Source organism: Manis pentadactyla, chromosome 11 (assembly GCF_030020395.1).
Source record: "Manis pentadactyla isolate mManPen7 chromosome 11, mManPen7.hap1, whole genome shotgun sequence".
In the NCBI taxonomy this organism is placed as follows: domain Eukaryota; kingdom Metazoa; phylum Chordata; class Mammalia; order Pholidota; family Manidae; genus Manis; species Manis pentadactyla.
The window spans coordinates 100,329,279-100,345,671 of NC_080029.1; the positions used below are offsets into that span (position 1 = coordinate 100,329,279).

At 36.8% G+C, this 16,393-nt stretch overlaps 1 protein-coding gene across 4 annotated transcripts in view; it reads right to left on the bottom strand.

Moving 5' to 3' along the window:
* The window catches only part of DMXL2 (Dmx like 2), a 169,547-nt gene that overhangs the window by 67,743 nt on the left and 85,411 nt on the right, over nucleotides 1-16,393 (bottom strand). For all 4 annotated transcript variants that reach the window (XM_036917781.2, XM_036917783.2, XM_036917780.2 and 1 more), the window contains exons 14-16: nucleotides 6,606-6,695; nucleotides 4,265-4,382; nucleotides 622-741 (exon numbers count right to left, since the gene is read on the bottom strand). In XM_036917781.2, the coding sequence (XP_036773676.2) occupies nucleotides 622-741; nucleotides 4,265-4,382; nucleotides 6,606-6,695 (328 nt within the window). The remainder of the gene's footprint in view (nucleotides 1-621; nucleotides 742-4,264; nucleotides 4,383-6,605; nucleotides 6,696-16,393) is intronic.

Genomic DNA, 16,393 nt, shown 5'->3' on the forward strand with positions numbered 1-16,393 from the left:
AGTTCTTTAATAATTATCTCTCAGAAAATAAAAGTTTGTTTTAAAAAGAAAGATCCATTATCAACTTCTTTGCTTCATACTACAGATTTTCTAATTTCCTAAGAAATTAATATGAATGTGTATAGCAAAAGTATGGCTTAATAATATTCTATAAAAAGTTCTGCTTATGAGCTTCAGATGCCAATTCTATTTTTCTAAATAGCAAATATGCTTCTATGAGTGATGCTAAAGCCAATGTATACTGTATCAGATGGCAGTGTGTATTAATCAACACTATAGTACAATATTAATTCTATGGGCAAAACTGATTTATAGAAAGACAGTATCTAGAATACATTTATACCAAACAGGTATTCAATAAATATTAATTGAAAAAACAGTCAAAAAATTTTTTTTCAATATATCTAATGTGCCCATAGGCTGCTTTATTTTTAGATTGACCTGTTTTACTAACGAGCTATGACCTTGTAATTAAATATTTGGCATATACATACTTCAATTCAGCAATTCCATTTATTGTTCATTGGACCTTCATTTTAAGGAATTAAGCAACCTAAAGCATATTCAGTAAAATGAATTTATTTCACATCATCTCAGCAAAAAATTAACATAATTGCTTACCTAAACATGCCTGTACAGATTTAAGATGAAGGTGCCACATATGGAGAATAGAGTTATTATTGCTGTCCTTTTCAATTACAACTAGAAAGAACTTTTCTGAAAATGGTGGTGGGCGATATCCTATTGTTCAAAAAGAAAAGGATTCTTAAGTAATATGTTTCTATAGGGTTAAAAGAAAGACTTTAAAAAAATATTTATAGAAATCAGGAGGAACAGGGAAAAAGAGACAGTTATGAGCAGTTTTATGTAATTTTTGTACCAAAAGTTAGGTAGCTGTCAAAGACTAATGAGGTTATATCAGAAGTACACAAAAGCCAACATGAGGGGAAGCCTATTGGTCAAAGATGGGACAATCTGAGCAACAAAAAATAAAAATATAATTTATTAAAATACTTTAACCACAAAAAATCATAAGTTCATAAAAATACCAGAAGAAAGGGCACATCAGAAAAAAAAAGAAAGAAAGGATAAAAAAGAACAAAGGAAAGAATGGAAGGAGGAGAAAAAGGAGAGAGAGAAAGAGAGAGCAAAGGAGTGCAAGTCAGCCTCTTTTAATGAACCTTAAAGTAACTGGGGCACTAACTCCCTATTTGGAAAATTGGCAATTAATAGGAAATAATGAAATAAACATTTACCTTGCTTTTCCTATATGAAAAGCATTTCTGAAAAAAAGTTATGGGAGGAGAGGCAGTGGTGGTGGTGGTATACTTTTTTTTAAGCAATTTTAATAAAAAGATATTATTTGTAGACATAGTTTCCCCTGTTGACAACTGCATTTCTTCACATATGAAAATGAGATGTACACAGGACAACAAAAACTTTCTTTAAAAATGAAAACTGTAATGACAATTCATTGGAATGAGCATTGCTAGAGCTCAAATTTTGGCCTCTAAATACCATGCCCCATTAAAGGATCTGTTTGAAGGAATGACTCCATTCTTGCAAAGGATGTCTATAAGATAAGCCTGGGATATCATGTTGTGTCTGAAAGAAAGTAAACTATTAAGAATAATAAGGTTGTAGCAAAAGGACTCAGGACCAACTCAGAAAGCGTCCTCATTAGCCTAATATAGAACATTAAAAAGAATAATGACAATAAACTGAAAATGCTAAGTACATAAAAATCCATAAGTGATATGAATATTTCTCTGTGTGCATATTATTCTTAAATAGTTTCTCAAATGGGTTCATAATGATGCTCAAAAGAAAACAAAAGCCAAACAACAACAATAATAAGCTCATCAGTAACCACAGTGGTAACTTGGGCATGAACTCCTTCCTCTGAAATTGCCAATTAAGGAGAAAGACTAAGCACTTACCCTGACTTTCCTAGAAATACCTCTGTATTTCAAAGTAGTCAAATAGCTCCAGTTAATAAGAGAAAGCTTTTATTTACAAATGTTTTCCAGCTAATAAAAATATGAGAACTGATATTATTAGAAAATCATAATTTTGCAATCCTTAATAAAATAATTGATTCAAAAGCAACAGTATCAATGGAGGAAATCATGAGATAATAGATTGTAGACAAAATTACATTGGAGCCACCAAGTGAATCTTCTGAGTCTTAGCATCACTAAAAATAAGACATTCTTCCAGTATGTTCTTTCTACATCCCGTGAAGGACACAGTATCACTTAGGAAGTTGAACCTGGATCAAATCAAGTCTACAAAGCTAACCTACACTTTAAATGACATAACAAGTAACTATTCATAGAAATTCCTTTAAATAACTTTCTCTAAAACAATCAGTGGCAAGATAAGAATATAAAGGGCAGTCACTTAAGATTAAAAGACTCTTAATAAACAATGAAACAGAATGTGGACTTTGTCTGGGTATGGATCTGAACAAATTAAAAACAATCTCCACATTTTTGAGACAACTGAAGGAAGTAAATATGGTCTAGTTACTACACAATCCTGAGGAATTTTTTATTTTATCAGTGTGATAATAGCAGTCACATTAAGAAGTCACTTTTAGAAATGCATATGGAAGTATACTGAAGTGAAAAACATAATGGCTGGGTTTGCTTTAAAATATTTCAGGAAGAAAGGAAAAGAAAAGAAGGTCGGTAAAGCAAGTGTAACAAAATATTAAAATCTTCATCTGAGTCATGGGCATAGAGAAGCTCATTTACTGTGCACTCTAATTTTGTCTATAACTGGCATTTTTCTTAATTAAAAGAAATTAAATTAATTTTTATTGAATTTTTAATTAAAACTGTAAATAAGGTAGGGACAGGGAAGAGGAGAAATACACATATCAAGTCTTTTCAGAAAATAGCTACAATCAGGAAAAATATCAGAGAAAATATGCACAAAAAATACAGGAAAATCAGGAAAGGCATTGGGAAACGTTTTGGCCTGATTTTACAATGACATAAAGAAATATCAAAAGAAGGACATTAAGTATTTTTAAATATGTCTTTCAATTAAAAATCAACTTTATATAAACATTGTTTTCTAGTAGGTTGACATATATTTCCTGTTGGAAATAGCATGATAAGTAGTAGCTAGGTTTACTGGAAAGCATATTAAAAAGTTCAGCCCAGATAAAGGTGAACTACTACAGAAAAACACTGTATAGTAAAGCAGTACAGCTGTGCTGTAGCAACAGGGAAATAAAACTGAACATGACAACTGAATAACTTATAAAAGAGAAAAGTTCTGATATATGAAGAAAAATACATACATGAAAGGAAAAAAATTACTAGTGAGGGGTGAAGTTATGTTTGAGTTAAGCCTCATAGAACACAGAAATTCATTCTGATTTTCCCACTAAAGAAAAGGAAATCAACTGTACAAATTCAGTAGAAATACTTTCTTTAAATGTTAAAAGATATACCAAGAAAATTAAATATGTCCATCTAGATACTTAAAATCTATAACCAAATAAAGTATCTAGAAACCTTTTGTAAACTAAAAAATGTTAATTATAGAAATTGAATTCTCAAAGTAGGACATGTCTTTCCTACTTTCAAATAGAAAATATTCAGTATGATCTACATTCAAATAGAACATGACAGTTTCATAACAAAGTCAAAACTTCTGAAGAGAATGTTTTAAACTAAGTAATAAAGTTTAAACATCATATGGTTTCCTCTTGAAAGGTGCTATGGAAAACTACTTTCACAAAAAGAAAAAAGAAATACCACACTTCAGAGGGGAAAACCATGATATGGTCCCTTTAATTCATAGGGTACCTGAGGTTTCTGGTATACCATACAACATTAAAGCCTTACATCCCATATTCACCAACGGTCTTCAGCAACTGATTGAAAACTTTTGAAAACTGATACTAAAATTAATTGGTTTGCTTAAGACACCATGGGGAACTTACTACCAATCAAAACAATTTAACTGTAGAATTGGACAATTACATTAATTTTTAAAACAATTAAACTAGGATCCATGCAAAACATTCCTTGGCAAAAGTCTGTATTACCAGTGAAATTGTCTCTTAAAATGTAATTTTCACCCACATGCCTTCTTCACCTACAAATAAGCAATTTCGAAAGAAATAACTGGTGTATTTGCCAAAAATTATGAGAGTTATGACTTTTGACATAAAGATTCATACTCAATGACAGTTTGGAGATTTAAGATCAAGGTATCAAACTCAAGACTATATTTTAAAAACTACCTTGTGATGGCTGAAAAAATACTCCTGTTTCCTTTTTCTCCGTATCTTCCTTATGTGGTTTATATCCTATAATGAAGTCTTCTTGAAACACATGAAGCAACTGTGTATTTGAGCCACACTACAAATATGAACAAAATGCAGTTTTACCTTTGAAATTCCCTATCTTCCACCCACCATCACCCCAAAAACACTAATGTAGAAGAAATAAATCTACCAATTTCTATTCTTCATTGACTAATTAGGAAAAAGCAACAGAAAAAATCCTCAGGACTACCTAGGCACAAAAAAATTACTTTCAAAGGTGCTACAGACATTAGGGGAAATGAGGAGCTCTAATAAAAACAAATCAACAGGTTTGTTTCTCAAGAAAGAAAACCTACAAAAAACAAAAAAACATAGTTAAGTGCTATTATACTACTTCGAGCTAAAAAATACCAGGTCTTACGACTGGCTGCAGATGGCTATGCATGCTGACTACATCAAGCACCAGTCCTGGACTCTGCTAGTTTTTCTAATTCCACTTGAGAACAAAAAAAAAGGAAAAACCAGAAAGGTCCTCAAAGTACTTGCAATAAGTCTGTTTAGTGAGAATTATGAGGGATCCTACAATAGCCAGGGGAGATGACACGCATTTGGTTAAATGAATTTACATGTAAGAAACAAGGATTTCTAAAAGGATGGATGAACCATCGCTGTCAGCTACTACTGCTGGGCTACCTGGTCATCTTTTTGGACCACACAGAGACAAAGAATAAAGACAATAACAAATGGCTACTTAGAATCCAAGATAACTGAAATTCAAGGGAAGGCTAAATCCAAACAGAAGTAGATTATGGAAGTATGTCAAGACAACTAGATGGCTGCCCCACAGATTTCAAGGAAGGGAAGCAGCTATGATTAGATTGGCACTGGATGGATGGGCCATATACTCTTAGAGATACTCTTAGAGAATAAAGAAAATCAGCCTCCTTACATAACAAAAGGAAATTAAAGAACTGTTAGGTTAACCTACAGAATTTTTATGAAAGTTATAGGACATTTTTATGGCTCTCCAAATAGAAACAAAAAAATCTCTTCACATTTATAGTATAAAAGGTCACCTCTACCAGTGAGAAGAATAATTGAAAGAAAGGTAAGGGTGATGTCTTCATGGATCTAGAAATCATATAGCACACTGCACACAAACCTAGAGTGACTTTGAAACTTTGTTGTTTAAGCCTAAGACATTTTCAGTGCTTGCAGTTTACTAGCTCTGGTGTTAAAGATAGCCTCAATGAGAAGAGGAAAATCTGGAACAAGTATGAAGTAAAAAGCAGAATGCTAGGTGAAAGTGGTCTGCATTAATATCCCATGCTAAAGAGGGAAGAAAGGGCTAAAGTGGAAATTAATTTAACACCCAGTCCATTAAAAATTAAGACATTTATGGGAATGAAGCCAATCCACTCTTCTCCCATATTCCTAAGGAGTAGAAAAAAGAAATCACAGGCTATGTATGGATTTCCTAGGAGGCATTAGTAATTGAGTCTGGCAGCCACACTTCTATTGCCAAGAGCAGATATGGTAATTTCTCTACATGGTGCAAATTACTACATTTTCCTCAACAGAATGCATAAAACACCATGAAAAAAATGACATAACTCTACATTTCTTTTAAAATATGGTTGCTCTTTCTTCACTTCCTTGTTTGAAAATATTAGTAACTTCCTAACCAAAATAATCTTTTTTTAATATTTGGAATGAATATCTTAGTTCTATCCTTTAGTCCATAAACATGATCCTGAAGAAACAAATATCTTAACAAATACCTTGAGGACTGGAATGGGATTTAGAAACTCCCTAAAGGAAGAAGTTCTCCTTCTTTCTAGGTAGTAGTTAGGGAACAAGAGTGACATAGAAGAACTGTGATTAGAAAGTGAATCTATACTTTGATTCTACTTTCATCTGCATTCTAAAGGGTCTCATAAAAATACCTAATATTCAGCCTAAGAAGGCAAACACTCTAAGCTGAAGTCATCATTTACTGAGTTGAAATGAGTAATCATATAAAAAGAGAAACCACAAACTAAGCTTCTGTGCAGCTGTACAGTATTTTTCTTCATGATTTCCCTGATTCAAATGACCTTTAAACAAGAAATAAGGCTACAGATACAAATTTAACTGGAGAAGAATAATTCCTAAATGATTAGATTTTTCACCATGAGAATAAAGAGGTTTTTCTTATATTTTTCTTTACTTAGGATCAAACAAGAAAATTATTCTGAGAATGAAAATATATCACATGCATTTAAGGCACTCTGGGATAAAGTATATTAATATGAGCAATTCACAAGCGTGTTTTTACTTGGTCCGCTATTGCATCGAGCTCAATAATGCAGCCAGGTCGGGCAGTAGACTGTTGGCTCACAATATTAAACACTTCTCCGATAAGTTTCTGTAAATAAAAAACACAAAATGTTAATCATCAACCACTTACCAATCTGTCAAAATGATACAGCATTTCAGACATTAAAGACCCCTCTAAATGACTGACATTGGTAATTCATACATTCAAAGAAACACTTCAACTTTCTAAACTCTTTTTCATTTTTAAAAATAAGCAGTTACAAAATATGTACTGCTTTTATTATATGTTATATAAATAGTATAACTTCAAAGCATCTAGTTCTTTTGTAACATCTCTTCATTGCAGCCTTAAAGTTCCAAGACAGACTTGTTTGAGGACCCAGCCCAACACCCATGGGTAGGTTTGCAGATACTGCAATACCATTTAAAATGACAACACTCCAAAGAGAAGGTAAGGACAATGGTTGAGAAGTGGGACTCTGTGTCTTGGGATGAGGATGTTGAACTAATACAGAAAGCCTAACTTTGGGTCCCAAACTCCAAACCTTCTTACTGAAAAAGCAGTCTGCCTTCTTCCTTCCAACCAGCCTTCTCTTGCATAAAAACCCTTCAATAACTTCACCTGAAACAGTTCCAACACAAAAGGATGTCCATTCTCCCCAATACCACTTCCTTTACTTTTTTTTAAAATTACAGTGTCATTGACATATAATCTTTTTTTTTGGTATCATTAATCTACAATTATATGAGGAACATTATGTTTACTAGAATCCCTCCATCACCAAATCTCCCCCCCCACAAACCCCATTACAGTCACTGTCCATCACCATAGTAAGATGCTCTGGAATCACTACTTGTCTTCTCTGTGTTGCACAACCCTCCCCGTGCCACCCCCATTATACATGCTAATCATAATGCCCCGTTTCTTTACCCCCCCCATCCTTCCCTTCCCACCCATCCTCCCTAGTCCCTTTCCCTTTGGTAACTGTCAGTCCATTCTTGGGTTCTATGATTCTGTTGCTGTTTTGTTCCTTCAGTTTTTTCTTTGTTCTGATACTGCACATATGAGTGAAATCATTTGGTACTTGTCTTTCTCCGCCTAGCTTATTTCACTGAGCATAATACCCTCTAGCTCCATCCATGTTGTTGCAAATGGGAGGATTTGTTTTCTTCTTATGGCTGAATAATATTCCATTGTGTATATGTACCACCTCTTCTTTATCCATTCATCTACTGATGGACACTTAGATCGCTTCCATATCTTGGCTATTGTAAATAGTGCTGCGATAAACACAGGGGTGCATCTGTCTTTTTCAAACTGGAGTGCTGCATTCTTAGGGTAAATTCCTAGAAGTGGAATTCCTGGGTCAAATGGTATTTCTATTTTGAGCACTTTGATGAACCTCCATATTTCTGTGTATTAATTTTGTATCCTGCAACTTTGGTGAATTCAGATATTAGTTCTAGTAGTTTTGGAGTGGAGTCTTTAGGGTTTTTTATGTACAATATAATGTCATCCACAAATAGTGAAAGTTTGACTTCTTCTTTACCAGTCTGGATTCCTTATTATTTCTCTGTTTTGCTTGATTTCCATGGCTAGGACCTCCAGTACTATGTTGAATAACAGTGGAAACTGTCTTGTTTCCAATCTTAGAGGAAAAGCTTTCAGCTTCTCCCTGTTAAGGATGATGTTGGCTGTGGATTTATCATATATGGCCTTTATTATGTTGAAGTACTTGCCCTCTATACCCATTTTGTTGAGAATTTTTATCATGAATGGATGTCGAATTTTGTTGAATGCTTTTTCAGCAAATATGGAGATGATCATGTGGTTTTTTTTTGGTTTTTTTTTAAATAATTATTTTTTATTGAAGGGTAGTTGACGCACAGTATTACATTACATTACTTTCAAGTGTACAACACAGTGGCAGAACATTTATATACATAATTCTAGGTTCCAGCTATCACCCTACCAAGCTGTTACAATATCTTGACTATATTTCTTATGCTATACATTACATCCCAGTTACTTATTTATTTTACCATTGGAAGTCTGTCCTTTTTTTTTTTTTTTTGTGAGGGCATCTCTCATATTTATTGATCAAATGGTTGTTAACGACAATAAAATTTTGTATAGGGGAGTCAATGCTCAATGCACAATCATTAATCCACCCCAAGCCTAATTTTCGTCAGTCTCCAATCTTCTGAGGCATAACAAACAAGTTCTTACATGTAGAACAAATTCTTACATAATGAATAAGTTACATAGTGAACAGTACAAGGTCAGTCATCACAGAAACTTTCGGTTTTGCTCATGCATTATGAACTATAAACAGTCAGTTCAAATATGAATACTCATTTGGTTTTTATACTTGATTTATATGTGGATACCACATTTCTCTCTTTATTATTATTATTTTTAATAAAATGCTGAAGTGGTAGGTAGATACAAGATAAAGGTAGAAAACATAGTTTAGTGTTGTAAGAGAGCAAATGTAGATATGATCAGGTGTGTGCCTGTAGACTATGTGTTAATCCAAGCTAGACCAGGGCAATAAAACATCCACGTATGCAGAAGATTTCTCTCAGAACAGGGGGGGTGAGGTTCTAAGCCTCACCTCTGTTGATCCCCAATTTCTCACCTGATGGCCCCCCTGCGACTGTGCCTGTCTTAGGTTGTTCCTCCCTTGAGGAATCTTACCCGTCTCTGGCTAACCAGTCATCTTCCGGGGCCATACAGGGAAATGTGAAGTTGGTAAGTGAGAGGGAAGAATTATTGTTTGAAAAGGTTAGCTTTTTACTTCTTTGCATATTTATGCCCTGTGGCTTCTATACCCAGCATTTGTCTTGAGGTATCTTTACCACTTGGAGGAGTTATGATACTCGGTAGATTTGATATGAGGCACGAATTCTATTTAAGGGTTGTAATTAGGAAGGAAGAAGGAAAGCTATAGAAGTAGCAGGCGGAAGAAAACATGGGAAGATTGATTATTTCTTTGACATATCTTCTTGTAGAGTAACTTCAGCCTATATAGGTTTTAAGCTACTACTTAAATTGCGCACACACATTAACATAATAGGAGTATAGTTACATAACCAAAGCATATCTGTAATTACCAGCCATCTCCAGTGAAACCAAGAAAACCATTAAGGCACCTTAGGCATTTGTGAAAACTTATCTATGATATGGTGGATATTGTCCAACTGAACTTGAACAGTCTGAGAGAAATCAGACAAATTAAAACAACCCATTCCTGGGGACTGTTCACATGCCGTATGTTCTTTTAACAGTAAATAGTCTGTAGTTGTAAGAGTTTGGAGCGCTACAATTTGCACTTCTCCAAATTCTTGGTTGAGTTCCAACAGTATAGATCCAAATTTGTTGTTTTACTGTATGAACAGGCCAGCTTAGATATCTCGTTCCTCATTCCCATGGCAAGTCCAGGAACTGGTGGGATGGGTGCATGTACAGCTATAGCAGTGCGTGGATCTTTGTTGGTGTTTTTTGATGATCATCTTCTGGCATGAGTCTTCCAGAGAGTGCAGATGTTGGAAGTTCTTTTTCATATCCTATCTTAGTTCATTTTCGGGGTAGCCCAATTAGGCTTTGATCCTTTGTATAAACACAAACAGACCCTTTGCCTACACTTTTATATGCCCTTTATCCCCTTGTGTATAACTCGTTGGAGGTTACCACACAGGAATTGCCCTTTTTTTTTTTTTTGCTTTGTTTTTGGTATCACTAATCTACACTTACATGACGAATATTATGTTAACTAGGCTCTCCCCTATACCAGGTCTCCCCTATAAACCCCTTTACAGTCACTGTCCATCAGCATAGCAAAATGTTGTAGAATCACTACTTGCCTTCTCTGTGTTGTACAGCCCTCCCTTTTCTCCTACCCCTCCATGCATGTTAATCTTAATACCCCCCTTCTTCTCCCCCCCTTATCCCTCCCTACCCACCCATCCTCCCCAGTCCCTTTCCCTTTGGTACCTGTTAGTCCATTCTTGAGTTCTGTGATTCTGCTGCTGTTTTGTTCCTTCAGTTTTTCCTTTGTTCTTATATTCCACAGATAAGTGAAATCATTTGGTATTTCTCTTTCTCCGCTTGGCTTGTTTCACTGAGCATAATACCCTCCAGCTCCATCCATGTTGCTGCAAATGATTGGATTTGCCCTTTTCTTATGGCTGAGTAGTATTCCATTGTGTATATGTACCACATCTTCTTTATCCATTCATCTATTGATGGACATTTAGGTTGCTTCCAATTCTTGGCTATTGTAAATAGTGCTGCAATAAACATAGGGGTGCATCTGTCTTTCTCAAACTTGATTGCTGCGTTCTTAGGGTAAATTCCTAGGAGTGGAATTCCTGGGTCAAATGGTAAGTCTATTTTGAGCATTTTGATATACCTCCATACTGCTTTCCACAATGGTTGAACTAACTTACATTCCCACCAGCAGTGTAGGAGGGTTCCCCTTTCTCCACAGCCTCGCCAACATTTGTTGTTGTTTGTCTTTTGGATGGCAGCCATCCTTACTGGTGTGAGGTGATACCTCATTGTAGTTTTAATTTGCATCTCTCTGATAATTAGCGATGTGGAGCATCTTTTCATGTGTCTGTTGGCCATCTGTATTTCTTTTTTGGAGAACTGTCTGTTCAGTTCCTCTGCCCATTTTTTAATTGGGTTATTTGTTTTTTGTTTGTTGAGGCGTGTGAGCTCCTTATATATTCTGGACGTCAAGCCTTTATCGGATGTGTCATTTTCAAATATATTCTCCCATACTGTAGGGATCCTTCTTGTTCTATTGATGGTGTCTTTTGCTGTACAGAAGCTTTTCAGCTTAATATAGTCCCACTTACTCATTTTTGCTGTTGTTTTCCTTGCCCGGGGAGATATGTTCAAGAAGAGGTCACTCATGTTTATGTCTAAGAGGTTTTCGCCTATGTTTTCTTCCAAGAGTTTAATGGTTTCATGGCTTACATTCAGGTCTTTGATCCATTTTGAGTTTACTTTTGTATATGGGGTTAGACAATGGTCCAGTTTCATTCTCCTACATGTAGCTGTCCAGTTTTGCCAGCACCACCTGTTGAAGAAACTGTCATTTCCCCATTGTATGTCCATGGCTCCTTTATCAAATATTAATTGACCATATATGTCTGGGTTAATGTCTGGATTCTCTAGTCTGTTCCATTGGTCTGTGGCTCTGCTCTTGTGCCAGTACCAAATTGTCTTGATTACTATGGCTTTATAGTAGAGCTTGAAGTTGGGGAGTGAGATCCCCCCTACTTTATTCTTCTTTCTCAGGATTGCTTTGGCTATTCGGGGTCTTTGGTGTTTCCATATGAATTTTTGAATTATTTGTTCCAGTTCATTGAAGAATGTTGCTGGTAGTTTCATAGGGATTGCATCAAATCTGTATATTGCTTTGGGCAGGATGGCCATTTTGACGATATTAATTCTTCCAAGCCACGAGCATGGGATGAGTTTCCATCTGTTAGTGTCCCCTTTAATTTCTCTTAAGAGTGACTTGTAGTTTTCAGAGTATAAGTCTTTCACTTCCTTGGTTAGGTTTATTCCTAGGTATTTTATTTTTTTTGATGCAATTGTGAATGGAGTTGTTTTCCTGATTTCTCTTTCTGTTGGTTCATTGTTAGTATATAGGAAAGCCACAGATTTCTGTGTGTTGATTTTGTATCCTGCAACTTTGCTGTATTCCGATATCAGTTCTAGTAGTTTTGGGGTGGAGTCTTTAGGGTTTTTTATGTACAGTATCATGTCATCTGCAAATAGTGACAGTTTAACTTCTTCTTTACCAATCTGGATTCCTTGTATTTCTTTATTTTGTCTGATTGCCGTGGCTAGGACCTCCAGTACTATGTTAAATAACAGTGGAGAGAGTGGGCATCCCTGTCTAGTTCCCGATCTCAGAGGAAATGCTTTCAGCTTCTCGCTGTTCAATATAATGTTGGCTGTGGGTTTATCATAGATGGCCTTTATTATGTTGAGGTACTTGCCCTCTATTCCCATTTTGCTGAGAGTTTTTAACATGAATGGATGTTGAACTTTGTCAAATGCTTTTTCAGCATCTATGGAGATGATCATGTGGTTTTTGTCTTTCTTTTTGTTGATGTGGTGGATGATGTTGATGGACTTTCGAATGTTGTACCATCCTTGCATCCCTGGGATGAATCCCACTTGGTCATGGTGTATGATCCTTTTGATGTATTTTTGAATTCGGTTTGCTAATATTTTGTTGAGTATTTTTGCATCTACGTTCATCAGGGATATTGGTCTGTAGTTTTCTTTTTTGGTGGGGTCTTTGCCTGGTTTTGGTATTAGGGTGATGTTAGCTTCATAGAATGAGTTTGGGAGTATCCCCTCCTCCTCTATTTTTTGGAAAACTTTAAGGAGAATGGGTATTATGTCTTCCCTGTATGTCTGATAAAATTCCGAGGTAAATCCATCTGGCCCGGGGGTTTTGTTCTTTGGTAGTTTTTTGATTACCGCTTCAATTTCGTTGCTGGTAATTGGTCTGTTTAGATTTTCTGTTTCTTCCTGGGTCAATCTTGGAAGGTTATATTTTTCTAGGAAGTTGTCCATTTCTCCTAGGTTTCCCAGCTTGTTACCATGTAGGTTTTCATAGTATTCTCCAATAATTCTTTGCATTTCCGTGGGGTCCGTTGTGATTTTTCCTTTCTCGTTTCTGATACTGTTGATTTGTGTTGACTCTCTTTTCTTCTTAATAAGTCTGGCTAGAGGCTTATCTATTTTGTTTATTTTCTCGAAGAACCAGCTCTTGGTTTCATTGATTTTTTTTTCTACTGTTTTATTCTTCTCAGTTTTATTTATTTCTCCTTTCATCTTTATTATGTCCCTCCTTCTGCTGACCTTAGGCCTCATCTGTTCTTCTTTTTCCAATTTCGATAATTGTGACATTAGACCATTCATTTGGGATTGCTCTTCCTTTTTAAAATATGCTTGGATTGCTATATACTTTCCTCTTAAGACTGCTTTTGCTGTGACCCACAGAAGTTGGGGCTTAGTATTGTTGTTGTCATTTGTTTCCATATATTGCTGGATCTCCATTTTGATTTGGTCATTGATCCATTGATTATTTAGGAGCGTGTTGTTAAGCCTCCATGTGTTTGTGAGCCTCTTTGCTTTCTTTGTACAGTTTATTTCTAGTTTTATGCCTTTGTGGTCTGAAAAGTTGGTTGGTAGGATTTCAATCTTTTGGAATTTTCTGAGGCTCTTTTTGTGGCCTAGTATGTGGTCTATTCTGGAGAATGTTCCATGTGCACTTGAGAAGAATGTATATCCCGCTGCTTTTGGATGTAGAGTTCTATAGATGTCTATTAGGTCCATCTGCTCTACTGTGTTGTTCAGTGCTTCCGTGTCCTTACTTATTTTCTGCCCAGTGGATCTATCCTTTGGGGTGAGTGGTGTGTTGAAGTCTCCTAGAATGAATGCATTGCAGTCTATATCCCCCTTTGGTTCTGTTAGTATTTGTTTCACATATGCTGGTGCTCCTGTGTTGGGGGCATATATATTTAGAATGGTTATATCCTCTTGTTGGACTGAGCCCTTTATCATTATGTAGTGTCCTTCTTTATCTCTTGTTACTTTCTTTGTTTTGAAGTCTATTTTGTCTGATATTAGTACTGCAACCCCTGCTTTCTTCTCACTGTTGTTTGCTTGAAATATGTTTTTCCATCCCTTGACTTTTAGTCTGTACATGTCTTTGGGTTTGAGGTGAGTTTCTTGTAAGCAGCATATAGATGGGTCTTGCTTTTTTATCCATTCTGTTACTCAGTGACTTTTGATTGGCGCATTCAACCCATTAACATTTAGGGTGACTATTGAAAGATATGTACTTATTGCCATTGCAGGCTTTAATTTCGTGGTTACCAAAGGTTCAAGGTTAGCCTCTTTAGTATCTTACTGCCTAACTTAGCTCGCTTATTGAGCTGTTATATACACTATCTGGAGATTTTTTTCTTCTCTCCCTTCTTGTTCCTCCTCCTCGATTCTTCATATGTTGGGTGTTTTGTGCTGTGCTCTTTCTAGGAGTGCTCCCATCTAGAGCAGTCCCTGTAAGATGTTCTGTAGAGGTGGTTTGTGGAAAGCAAATTCCCTCAGCTTTTGTTTGTCTGGGAATTGTTTAATCCCACCGTCATATTTGAATAATAGTCGTGCTGGATACAGTATCCTTGGTTCAAGGCCGTTCTGTTTCATTGTATTAAATATATCATGCCATTCTCTTCTGGCCTGTAGGGTTTCTGTTGAGAAATCTGACATTAGCCTGATGGGTTTCCCTTTATAGGTGACCTTTTTCTCTCTAGCTGCCTTTAACACTCTTTCCTTGTCCTTGATCTTTGCCATTTTAATTATTATGTGTCTTGGTGTTGCCCTTCTTGGATCCTTTCTGTTGGGGGTTCTGTGTATTTCCGTGGTCTGTTCGATTACTTCCTCCCCCAGTGTGGGGAAGTTTTCAGCAATTATTTCTTCTAAGATACTTTCCATCTCTTTTCCTCTCTCTTCTTCTACTGGGACCGCTATAATACGGATATTGTTCCTTTTGGATTGGTCACACAGTTCTCTTAATATTGTTTCATTCCTGGAGATCCTTTTGTCTCTCTCTCTGTCAGCTTCTATGCGTTCCTGTTCTCTGATTTCAATTCCATCAATGGCCTCTTGCATTCTATCCATTCTACTTATAAACCCTTCCAGAGTTTGTTTCATTTCTGCAATCTCCTTTCTGGCATCTGTCATCTCCTTCCGGACTTCATCCCATTTCTCTTGTGTATTTCTCTGCATCTCTGTCAGCATGTTTATGATTCTTATTTTGAATTCTTTTTCAGGGAGACTGGTTAGGTCTGTCTCCTTCTCTGGTGTTGTCTCTGTGATCTTTGTCTGCCTATAGCTTTGCCTTTTCATGGTGATAGGAATAGTCTGCAGAACTGGGACGAGTGACGGCTGGAAGGACTTCCTTTCTTGTTGGTTTGTGGCCCTCCTCTCCTGGGAGAACAGCGACCTCTAGTGGCTTGTGCTGCGCAGCTGCGTGCAGACAGGGTTTCTGCTTCCTGCCCAGCTGCTATGGAGTTAATCTCCGCTGTTGCTGTGGGCGTGGCCTGGCTCGGGCAGCTACTCCAAAATGGTGGAGTCTCGTTGGAGCAGGAGCTGCTGGGAGGCTATTTATCTCCGTATGGGGCCTCCCTGCTCCCTGCAGCCCAGGGGTTAGGGTGCCCAGAGATCCCGGATTCCCTACCTTTGGATTAAGTGACCCGCCCTGCCCCTTTAAGACTTCCAAAAAGCACCCGCCAAAACAAAACAACGCCCACCAAAAAAAAAAAAGAAAAAAAAATTTTTTTAATTTAAAAAAAAAAAAGATTTTAATTAAAAAAAAAAAAAAAAAAGGTGGTCGCTCGTTTTTCTTTATTCTCCGGTGCCAGCCTCAGGCCTCTGCTCACCGGTCTTTCTGCCCTGTTTCCCTAGTATTGGGGTCCCTATCCCTTTAAGACTTCCAAAAAGCGCTCGCCAAAACAAAACAGCAAAAAAGCAAAAAAAAATGGTCGCGCGTTTTTCTTATGTCCTCTGTCGCCCAGCCTCCAGTGCCTGCTCACTGTTCTTGCTGCCCTGTTTTCCCAGTATCGAGGGCCCTGCACTCTGGCCCGGATGGCTGGGGCTGGGTGTTCGGCAGTCCTGGGCTCCGTCTCCCTCTCGCTCTGCCTGCTCTTCTCCCGCCGGGAGCTGGGGGGAGGGGCGCTCGGCTCCGGCAG